The following is a 12,141-nucleotide window of genomic DNA, read 5'->3' as shown; positions in this document are numbered from 1 at the left end:
GGAGAGGGGCGGCAGCGAAGGGCCTGGGCCGCTGTGGAAGGGCTTGGGGAAGGCGGGAGGGGTCCTGAGGTGGCTGGAGGGAAGGCGGACGCGGAGGGGCTGGAGAGGTTAGGGGTCGCTGGGGTGGCTGGGGGAGGAGAACTGAGGACGGTGTGGGAAAGGGGGGACACTGGGACTCGTTCTGGTGGATTTATTTGCCCTTAGGGCCCCTCTGAGCTCTCAGTTCTCGCTAGGCCCATCTGCTGTGGTCTTTACCAGGCCTGTCCGACTTGGGAGGTGTGACAGCGTCGCTTAGTGTCGCTGGTATCATCTGCCGAGCTCTGGCTCGGCCTTGATTTGTGGTACGGCTCTAGCGAGGTTCATTAGGGGTCTGGCTAGGGAGGATGATGCCAGGGGAGGCTTTGTCTCGTTTCCCTGTTCTCCAGAGCAAGATTCAGGAGCCTTCTCCTGGATTAGCTCTCCGGTCAGTATAGGGGAGGCCAAGAAAAGAAAAGTCCAAGCCCCGGAGTTTGACGGACTTTCCTGTAGCTGCTTGTGGTCTAGGAGACTTGCTTACTCATCGGGTTAGTGGTGATATGAGAACCAATGGAAAACTTCGGTAACTTTCTTACTACTAATAAATCGGTTGCAGAAATAATTATGTGATATCAGGATTCCACTGGATAGTGCATCACAGTTGGTGTAATCAGAGCAGTAGTGATGCTGTGGATTTTCTGAGTATGTGAGACTTAAGGAATATGAGCATTTACCTAATATCTTTGCTAATTACTTTCAAAGAGGGATGGAATAGGGCATTTGCATTGCAAGATGGAAGTAGCTCCTTACTTTCTATATATGGCAGATTTTATTCCAGGTACATCATCCTTAAACATCACTTCATCGTGCAGCTATTGATAAATGTTGATAAACTGATAGAGAACCGATTGAGTGTTATCACCTCTATAATACTTTTGATAAACATTAGGTGGTATAGTTTTTATACCAAGCTTAATAATAGTTGAGCTCTGTAACTACTTATCCAACAGAGTTAAATAGTTAATCTGTGTTAATAAAATCTCTGACTTTATTGCTAGATGTACCCAAATAAAATGTCGTTCTTCATAATTGTTAGGAAGGACTGTTTTGTGGCATGAGCATAATGTCAAGAAGTATACCGAACTTAACGAATCCTGGAATGTGTTTTAAGTAACTACTGTGCGTAGCCTGGAAAGTGAAACTTATCTGTCCCTTTTCGATTGAGAAACTGAAGGAGAAGGGACATAAGCAGCATAAGTGTTTAAAAGATACTTTATTTTGAAAGGGATTGTAAAAATAGTTAGGGGTGGCAGGGCAGACATCAGGCATTTAATATCTTAGTTAGCAATAGCAATGCTAAGATGCTGACAGCATATAAAATAGGTATTTTCTAAAAAGTAAATTCAATAATTGATGATATTGTCTAAACATAAGACTTACTATGTCTTTGTGATAAACTTACAAGTTTAAAATGCCGCTTATATTGGAGTTTCATTTGTATTTGATTTTTCTTTTATTCTTATATTTGAGTTTCATTGAGTTGTTCAAGGACAGCATTAAATCTGTACATTATTAAAAAAAAGTGAAACTTAAGTACTGATTTTTTTTTTTTTTTTAAATATGCTTGAGAAATCCAGATAAAACTAGGGGCAGTATAGCATAGAACTGCATTACAGGAATCCTAATGTAAAACTGTAGGAAAAGGAAAATTTAGGTGTAATTCATTATCAAGAATAACAGAAGTTCAGATAGGCAGAGCAGAAAACTTTAAAGGAGTGACTTGATGTTCTCAGGCTGTGATGAGCTTGGGAGTTATAAAAGAGGATTTGGCTCTTAACGAAGGACATAAACTGCTCTTTTTAGCTCTTTTCAGTGTTTAATAGTAGAAGCAGGAAGGTTAGCCTTAAGAGAGATTATACAAGCGTGATGCAGGTGTGGGGAAATGAAGTAAAATAATAAAAACAATCTCATGTTTGAGATGCAGATGTAAATCTGAATCTATAAAGCACAAACAGGAAGAAAGCCCCAAAAGTGTTGAAGGATGTACATGTGTGTAGTTCTTAGTGCCCAAGTGGCAAAGTTTCAAGTTAGTGAAGTGGTGAGAGAAAATATGTGGAAAGGCTTGTACTAAAAATATGTCTGATATCATGCATAAAGAATACTGAAAAGAACTGTCAGTTTGGTATCTAAGTGCGCTGATCAAAATACAGTTTGTTTCAACTGCTGTTCCTTAACACTTGATATCATGCAGGCTGCTAGCCAAATAAATGCTTAAGAGGGCATGGGTACGTTAATCTTACGAGCTTTTTGCTCTTGCCTCGCAACGTTCATTTTAGCCCCCTGACTTACCTATTAGAAATGGTATTTTTTTTCCGTTTTTGGTGCTTGGGTGTTAATTTTCTTTAGAGGATATGGACTTTCTATTAAAGGCTTAATTGTCTTATGTACTTGATATTCAAAGGTTTTGAACTGTGCATGACAAATGTTTGGGCCACATACGGTCTAAAAGTATTCGAACTTTAAGTTACTCAGACGGTAAGGTTAGTTTATTCAACTTTCAGGAAAGTAATACACTTCATCTCTTTGAGTTGTACTTATGGTACACTCAAATCAGTGTAATCCGGTGAGGGGGACACGTTACTTCTGGCATGTTCGGGGCCTTGTACATCCTGCTGGTTAGGTGGCAGCCAGCATTCTGTCTTTGAACGTTCATGTTTCTATACTCTGTGTTTTAAATATAATATGCACAGGCCTTGGAAAATCACTTGATCTCTTCTTCTGTTAGGAAGAGTTCACCCTGTCGTTCATAAAAATCATGGAAGATTGTGTGGCTACGTGGAACTGATTTTTCTTATGAGTTATTGATGCCACAGCTTTTTCCCTGAGTTCTAGCATCAGTTTGTTTTAAAATGTAACTTTTTGACAAATATGTTGCTGAAAAAAATAGTTACAACTTTTAATTATTGTTGAAGCTGCTTGTCTTGTATAGAAGACTTCTTTTTTGAGTTCAGTTCAGATATTGAGGGTTTCATATGTAAACCTTTATATGCAGTGGAATTTATCAGATGAATTCTTTTTTATCATAGTTATGGTAGGTGTTTTTATTTCTAGTACAATCTAATATGAAAGTAAGCTAATCCCAGCCCATTGTAAAGTAAAGGAAAATGTGCCCTACTTGACTGAACTCTCTACTCTAAATGAGTGTTTTACTCTTTATCATGTTCTCCTTAGGTCAGTTAAATGACCTCCTGAAGCTGAGCATGAGTGTCTAACAGTCTTGTCTTCCTGCACCTCACAGTCGATCTCCAGGCCAGTTGTGTTTTCAGGCTTTTATTGTCGCACAAGCTAATCAGTGAATTGGTCTTCCAGAATTGAGTGGGTTTTTGCAGCCTGTGCTTAATTTAGAGCTGTTGTGTTTATGGTCCTAGAACTCAAGGATTAGTTTAAAGCTAGTTCAGGTATGCCAGCATGAACTGTTTGATACAGTGAAACATATTGTATATTTACTTCACAGCTCTGTGGGAGAATGTGCAGTTAGAGATAGGTGTAAAACAAAGATGAACATGGAAGCGTGCTCGTGATGTACGTGAAATGTGAATTTGCTGTATTTTCATTTACATATTCTGTGATTATGAAACTGGGGGAATGGAGTTTGTTGACAGGAATGAAACAAAGTGCTTACCTGTCTGTCACTGAGTGACTCTTGAAACATACAGGTCTTCCTCTTTCAGCTTATAGTTGTACCTTTAAGTTGTTGTGGAACCTGAAATAACTAGTTCTTCAAGTATATTTCTTTTTCTTTCTAGGAACCAGAGAAATGGCAACTACACAATCTGTCTTCACATTTGCTCTCTGCGTTTTAATGATAACTGAATTAATACTGGCTACAGAGAGCTATTATGATATCTTAGGAGTTCCAAAAAATGCATCTGACCGCCAGATCAAGAAGGCATTTCACAAGCTGGCTATGAAATACCACCCAGACAAAAATAAGAGTCCTGGTGCAGAAGCAAAGTTTAGAGAAATTGCTGAAGGTAGTATATGCTAACCTTAGTCTTAATAATTCGATACATGGCTTATAACTGTGAGCAAATGTGGTAACTTAAGTATGCTCTGTTTTTACTGAATAAGAGGTAAAAAGATTTTTTTTTTCTTAATTCTACTTTTGTGGTGTCAAATGTCCAATATCAATATCTGACTTATTTCTGTGTCCTTGCACATGAGGCAGGCCTTTTACACAGTTTATGCTTTCCTGCTTATTAGGCTTTTTGGCTTATGCCTTTTGTCACACAAAATACTTGGCAGTAGGACAACTTTAGCCCTAGGAGGTTAATTCTTATCTTTTTGATCTGTCTAGTAAGATCCAGCTCGGGATTGCTAGGGCTTCAGGGGGACCTAACAGCAACCTTCCAGTAACTACGGAGAGATTATCAAAAAAACGCAGCAAGGTGCTTCAGTGGTTCATGGTGGGAGTACGAGAGAACAGGTGCAAGAGGTTCAGAGTGGTTATAAGGAAAAACTTTTTCACCTTGAGTATAGGCCAGTGTTGGAACAGGTTGCTTAGAGAGGTTGTGCAGTCTCCATTCTTGGCAATTTTTCAGGAATGACTGGATAAAGCCCTGAGTAACCCAGTCGGATCTCATAACTGACCCTATGAGCAGGAGATTAGACTAGAGGCCACCTGAGGTCATTTCCAACCCGAATTAGCCTGTGATCCTAGGAATACACCATTCATAAGTGTTTTGTGATAAAATGTAATAGCAGAAGTGAATAATCGAGAATAGAAAAAGGCTTGCTGAAAAATAAGGTGTTCCTAGTTCTGCTCCCCATAGACTCTGTTACAACATCCATCTGTTTGTGTAGTTCTCCTAACTAAGCTAATAAGAGATTTCTGGGTTTTACCCTCTTGTCTGCAGAAAAGTTCTTTTGAAAGAAGGGTAGTTATTAATATAGTGAAAGGGAGGGACAGTCTTGTTACATACTTATTGTAGTTGTTAGCACCTATTACAGAAGGAATTGGGAACTCTTAAGTAAGTGTTGAAGTATATAGAATAGTTGCAAGCCTTTGATAGGTAAGAAAATGGAAGCGTTTAAAATGCTTAATGTTATCAGAATGGGTATATCATCTGTCAGAGTTTCTGCCTTGGAACACCAGTAGCTGTAGTTCTGGATCAAAGATCGGATGGAAACCTAATTCCATTTCAGGTATATCCAATCACAAAATCTATGTTTATTGTTGGACTTTTGAGAAATCGAGAATTTGGGCATGGGGGAAATTCATTCCCTTTATTTTATCTCCTTGATGTTTATCTTGTTGCTCGGTTGTAACTGCGGTGTAGCTAGAACTTGCTGGCTGGCTGGCAAGTAGTTTTGCAGACATCGCACTGTGTTTCTGTGATGGGAATGCAGCAGGCAGTTCATTTTGTTAGGTAGAGCTCCTAACTCATCCTCTCTCCTTCGGTCTTTCTGATCGCCATGTGCCATTGTTATTTTCTTTCAAATATAAACACTAATCTTTATTGCTAGTTAAACTAAGTTGTATTATGTGAATTTAAAATTTTGAGGATATAATCTATCGTCATAGTATAGCTATATTTATTATTATAAATAAATAACTATTTATTTTGAGACAGCTTATTTTGTCTTGGAGAAAGTTAAACAAATGTTGAGCTTGATTGCGCTTGCATGTTGAATGAAAGTTGCTTGAAATTTGTCCTGGTGAGGGAGTGGGAGAGAGCTGTTCTTCTTTGTATTTGTGTATGGGTTTCTTTTTTCTTTTTTTTTTCCTTAAATGGTAATGTGAATAAACTTTCTAATTTTTTTTTTAATGGAAATAGCATATGAAACATTATCAGATGAGAATAAACGAAAAGAATATGATCAGTTTGTCCATCATGGAGGACAAGGAAATAATGGAAGCCCGTTCCATCAGTCATTTAATTTCAACTTTGACGATCTGTTCAAAGACTTTGACCTCTTCAGTCAAAACTCACGGTCAAAAAAGCACTTTGAAAATCACTTCCGAAGTCATCGGGAAGCTCACAATCGGCAAAGACGTTCTTTCCAAGAGTTCTCCTTTGGAGGTGGACTGTTTGATGATGTGTTTGAAAATATGGAAAAGATGTTTTCGTTTAGTGACTTTGAAAATGCACACCGACACGCAGTGCGAACTGATAGCAGGTTTCATGGATCCAGCAAGCACTGTAGGACTGTCACTCAGAGACGAGGAAACATGGTTACCACGTATACAGACTGTTCTGGACAATAATGTTTCCTTTCTTTTCATCTCTTTTCTTCTTCTTTCAACATCTTCATAATATTTCTTGGTTTTTTGCTAACATGGAAAAAATTCTTTCAACTGTTTGTTCTAAAAAACCACTTAACTGCTATAAAGAAATTGTAGATGAAACAACATGCATTTGGGCAGTAGATGTCTCAGTAACTACTTAGAATGGGAGAGAAATAATCTCGTGACAGGAGAAATTATATGTATTTCAGCTTAGTAAACGCTTTACGTAAATTTGAACTTCAACACAAGATACATATTTTTAATTTCAGAAATGTAATATTTTTTCATATATGCCAATTCAGGACTGTTTGAGTTACTGGTGCATGGATTGCAGCAGAGGAGATACTTTAATTTTGAAGTGCTGCTTTTTTTGTCACATCTTTCCAAGTTTTCACTTGCAGTATTGACCTGATATGGACTTACTGTGCAAATTAAATACTTTACACAAAATAGCAGCAGAAATATGACTTACCTGGATCTTTGTTACTCTGTCCAGCATTGCAAATGTATTAATAATGAAACACTTTTTAAAGTTGGAAAATAACAAGAGGGAATATGTTAAGATAGTGCTTCACCTAGGAGAGTGATGTACGAATTACTTTTATTTCCAAACAGCCTTTCATTGGCCTGAAAAGATTTTGGGATTTGAATAACCCTTGACTTATTTAAGGGGTATTCATGTAAGTAAGTTTGTGTGCACACAAGGTACCTTTTTTTTCCCCCACAAAATACAAATATCTCTTTAACAAGGTTTGGAAGAACATACCGAAAACACTCTTGATTTATGCTTACTGTGTTACCATGTGTGCAATGTAGTTTCCATAGCTGAGTTTATTGAACTTAAATACTCCTCTGTGCTGTTGTGAACTTAAACAAGATAAACTTGCCTACAGATTCCTAGTGTTTCTGGAAGGTTCTAAATAAAAAAATAGATAGTGTTTAGATTGACAGATTTATTACCTGTCAGCAGGAATTTTTCAGTGTTGTGATTTGAAAGGTGAATTCTTAGCATAGACACAGAGTAAAACTGAAAATTACAATTGTTGTATTCGTCTAATGCCTTGTCTGATAACAAGGACAGTGCTAATGGCTATCAATTTCAGCACCATGGAAATCCATAACCAGTCTAAACTATTTAAAAAAAAAAAAAGGAAAAAAAAAAACCACCCCAAAACCCCACAACAAAACTCCTGAATATTTTAACTGATGTCAATCCAAAAGTTTTGTTTTATTTCTTAACTAGTAATACAGGTTTAGTGTAGTAAATTGGTTCCCCTTGATAAGATTGCTGTCACCCACATATTGCTGTCCCTTTAGAATTGTGAGATAAGAATTTACCTTTCAGATTGATTACATGAGCAAAGTGAGCATTTTAAACAGCCGTGTTCTAAATAGGCTTTGTGTTCTTAAAATCTTTATCAAAAGAGATTTAACCCTTCGCTTCTTGGATGGATATTGAAGCTGCCTACTTGCTAAGTAACCTTAACCTTCCCCTCAAGGGTATGTATTACTGCTTGTTCAGTTTTCATTCACTAAATACTTGGAATGGATTGTTGCATTATATTAAGTGCTTTTCCTTTTCCATGTTCTTCTTTATTTATTAATAGACTAATACCTCATATATGGTCTTTATAAAAAGCCAGTAATTTGTGCAACATTATCGGAATGTGCAATATTCTTCTAGTAGACAAGTGCTGGAGTGAGTGTTTGTGTTATTTCCACCCTTTTTCTGTGTAAGTAGAGATTTTTAGTTTCTTCTGTATAATTAATATATGATTCAACCAAAAGTTGTAATTCATGTAGATTTCTGCATTTTTTTCTTCAACATACTCCATCTGTCCTGTGCATGAATCAAATTATCTGCCTGATTCATATCATATGGGCATCCAAGTGAACAAATTATTAACTTAAAGTTCTGAATTACTTTCTCTCACAAATATCAAGGTTTTTTTGAGGGCATTTCTGTTTGCATTTGAGGAGAATTGTTCACACTGATAAGACTTTGGAAGGATGTGGCCTTTAGTATTAAATATAAGAGAGCATTAGTGAATGTCCTTTAGGGATGATAACTGCTGGAACTTAGAGGTGGGAGGCAACTCTAGAAGCAGGATGCAAAGGTAAAATGTTAATGCCTTTCTTAGCCTAGTGAATATTTTCTTACTTAAAAAAAAAAAAAGGAAACAGTGGAATGAGCAGTTCTTAGGCATGGGAGAAGGAATATTTAAAGTTCCTACTAGAACCAAACCATTGACTTCTCCAAAGGTAGTTTTCTCTGGTTATGAACTTGGGTCCATTCCCTAATCCTGAATTAGAGGAATAAAAGCTAAAATAAGCACTGTAAATTGTAGAAAACACAGCCACCCCCAAAACATAAGTCTGTTTTAAGTGACTGTATGAGTTGACCATCTTTCAGGCTAAGCTTTTAGGTGAAAATCAAGGGTCCTTGGCTGCTTCTAGGTTAGCTTCCCCTCTTTAAGGATGCTCCAGACTTTATTCATACAAAGTGTACTTGTTTTCGGTAACTCTTTAAAGTCAGAATATGAAATGGATAATAAAACGATAGGGTTGCTAGTTTTCTAGCTGATAGTACCTTAAAAAGAGTTCTACCTAGTTTATCTGCTTCCGTATTGGTTCTCTTAATTACTTGTCATAGGAAAACCAACAAATGCTTCCTGTTATTCCTATGGCTTCTCAAAGTGACCTGCTTGTTCTGGTTGTTGATCCAAGGTAAAACCCAAAGGTGAGCTCGTCATTAGTATTGCAGAGTCTAGTGTATTGCTATCCATATGACCTCCTATGATGCGTATGCTTTGAATAGACTTTAGCTGAAGAAATTCAGGCAGGCTTTCCTCAGCCAGCAGTCTTCAGTTCCATGGCTATCAGAACACAAGCTTGCAAAACATGTTGTGCTTCTCGCTTATTCAGAGCTCTTGCACATTCTTTTCCTATTTATAGTGTTTGCTTCATGGCAGGCTCTCCAGCGGAAGTCCTGATATAACCTTATGACACCCCTGACTTCAGAATTTTCTTAAGTGCCATCTTTGATCTCCATATCTTGTGAAAAGACCCAGCAAAACCTATTTTTTGTTGTGTGAGGGTGAAAAATACAATTCTTAACAATTTTTTGAAAGGCATTTATGCATATGTAACTCCAAATGGTTGAGTTTCTAAAAAATTACAAAAAATAGTGGGGTTTTCGTGTTTGTTTTTTCCCATTATACTTTTGAAACACAGTATCTAGTGGAGATGAAAGTACTGTAAACTTAACTAGGGTGCCATTACATTAAAAGTGTGAAAATTGTTTGTGTGTGAAGTCCTTTCCCCCCCCCCCCCTTTTTTTTCTTGTTCTTCAAGATGTATATGGAAGCCGGATTCAAGTGGGTTGTGTGGCACTTGTGTTTTATGGGACATTTGGACCACTACCTTTTCCCTGAATGGGATGATGGGGTTGGCAGGGAGAAGGGAGTGGGGCTGAAAGAAACTGACTTAATTTTACCTGGTCTGTTTTTCTTAGAGGTGTTGGGAATGGGTCAGAGTTTAGGCACTGTGCCTGTAAACCAAGCAGACAAAGAAGCCTGGGCAAAAGGGCCTTTTTCTGAGAGGCAGAAAGCCTCTGCCTTGAGAACTACGGGGTCTCTGCCTGCTGCCTGTGCTCTGACCACCCTGCTGAGAGGTGGGAGAGCAGTACGACCAACACTAATTGGCCTGGGTTGCCACTGCAAAGCGCAGTTTCTGAAGCCAAGGTTGGGATGCTGCTGTGCTGATTCAAAAGTTGACTCCATGACTGTGCTTGCGAGTTCTTGTTTTCTGGACCTAATTCTTTGAAGGTGGAGAGTATAAAAGATTTGGGTATGTCTCATTGGGCCATTTCTCATTAGAACAGTCTTCCCTGGAACCTAAGCAAATCTGCCATCTTAACAGTGCAAAACCAAATTTTGAGGACTAAATATGTTGGAGATAATGGAAGATCTGTGTTACATTTTTATGCTGGGGGGTGGGGTTTTTTTAGTTATTTGTAAATTGAAAAATCAGGAGTGTCTGTTGGACTTGAAACAAAAGCCTTGTGTAGAGTACCTTGACTGTTCCGTGTATGGGGCTCATTTCAGAATAAAATGCTGTTCAGAGGATCACCTGGCTCTGGTGGCTGATGTGGTTGAGCCTGACAGGCCTGCCCTCGGGTGGGGATTCATACAGCCATGCTGCTGACTTCAGTAGCGTGGGCACCTGTTTCTTTAGGGACTGGACAGAGACCAGCTTTGTAGAGGCCACTTAGCAGCTGTGCTATCAATTGACCTGTCAGTCACTCCTAGCATAAGTCTGAATCAATTCTGGGTTAATTCTGGGTTAACTCATCCTCGATTCCAGTTTGTTGAGAAAAAAAAAAACAAAACAACAAAAACCAACCAAAAAAAAAAAACCCCAACAAAACCTGCTATAAGTGATGTGCTCCAAAACTTAGGCACGGTGGAAAACAACATTTTATATGGCGCACGTTACCTATTAAGCAGTGGCGTTTGATTCAAGAGCATTTATTTTAAGAACTACGGTAACACTGAAATGAATGTTACTGCTTGTGTCGTTCCTACTGTGGTTGCAGTTGCACCAAAAGGTGTTGTGGAGGAGCTCAGGTCACTGGGGATGGCTGCAGTTTTCTACCAAGACTTTGAGATGCTAGCTGGAGATGTCCAGCCAAGGAATGAATGCACACCTGGTATCAACATATACATGGGTTTTATTGGGGGGAGGGGAGGGCTGGGGTTTTCACTTACTTATTTTGACTTGTGTTGCAGGTCTGTTGGGAGTCCGAGTTGTGTGTTTTTTTCTAGGCTGCCAAAACCCAACGCACTTCTCAAAGGTATCCCTGAGGAGAAAGAGGGAGGTGCTTGACCCATCTTTGCTCAGCCGGACATCCATTCTCCAGCCACAGGCAGCTAGGAAGGGGTGCTGACAGTAATCTTGATCAGTGGTGCCGGTGTCTGGCTGCTGTGGGAGCGCAAGCCTGACCTCAGAGCTGTCTACTCCAGTGGAGATGCATGGGGTTTGCCCATTGTGTGGGTCTGATGCTTGGGCTTTGCAAATACTGCCCCAGGCTCTTTTGACTTGCAGATGCAAGTGAGACAAGCTGAGGAATGTTTAGGGAAATCATAGAATCATTAAGGTTGGAAAAGACCTCTAAGATCGAGTCCAACCGTCAACAAATAAATGAAATAATTACCTGTGCAGATGGAGCATATATACAGCTTGCTTCTGCTAGGAGCTGAATGTAGAGCTCCTGGCTTGTTGGTAGAAATGTTACTAAAATCAAGAAACACACATTCTCTCCTCCTCTTCTTACACCTCCCACCCCTTTTAATTTTTCTCCTTTTGGTGTCTTGGGCTTTACTCTACTCCAGCCCTTCTACTTTTCCCATTTGGCAATGGCTGTAGTTACTATGTTTCTACTTGCTTTGCAAGTCCCTATCAAGTCATTTTGGTCTGTGCATATGAAACGTGTTTTGCAACCCAATGACATTTCGTGAAATGGTACAAACCATTTCAGTGCAACCTAATTTCCTCCTGTCTCTTTCCCCATATCCTCTTGAGTTAGCCAAGTACACAGCATGGGGTTTTTTACTGGTTTTCTGCTTTTATTCTGTCTGTGGGAGGACAAATGATACCCAATCTTGCATAAAGCTAGACAGGTGCTGACAGATGATATCTTACATAAAATCTGCTGATATAAATTTAACCTACAAATGTTTTTGAAAAAAAAACCTGACCTGGCAGAATGAATTTATGTCTGATCAGCACTTTGCATGATAACCTTTTTTTTTTAAAAAAAAAAAAAAAATAAAAAC

General features: G+C 38.7%; 1 protein-coding gene across 1 annotated transcript; it reads left to right on the top strand.

The window, feature by feature from the left end:
* Positions 1–538: 538 nt before the first annotated feature.
* On the top strand, positions 539–10,429 carry DNAJB9 (DnaJ heat shock protein family (Hsp40) member B9). The gene is made up of 3 exons (XM_009286837.2): positions 539–598; positions 3,822–4,049; positions 5,853–10,429. Exons 1-3 carry the CDS (start codon positions 586–588, stop codon positions 6,281–6,283), a joined length of 672 nt encoding a protein of 223 aa, XP_009285112.1. The 5' UTR covers positions 539–585; the 3' UTR covers positions 6,284–10,429.
* Positions 10,430–12,141: the final 1,712 nt, after the last annotated feature.

This window comes from Aptenodytes forsteri, unplaced genomic scaffold, assembly GCF_000699145.1.
Source record: "Aptenodytes forsteri isolate BGI_AS27 unplaced genomic scaffold, ASM69914v1 Scaffold166, whole genome shotgun sequence".
In the NCBI taxonomy this organism is placed as follows: domain Eukaryota; kingdom Metazoa; phylum Chordata; class Aves; order Sphenisciformes; family Spheniscidae; genus Aptenodytes; species Aptenodytes forsteri.
Note: the sequence above shows the minus strand (reverse complement) of the source record. Positions and strands in the feature narration are given on the sequence as shown.

What these genes read in the sequence shown, in the direction of transcription:
- DNAJB9 (XM_009286837.2), top strand. An exon ending in GTTTAGAGAAATTGCTGAAG is followed by an intron (nt 4,050 to 5,852) that starts GTAGTATATGCT and finishes TAATGGAAATAG; the next exon opens with CATATGAAACATTATCAGAT.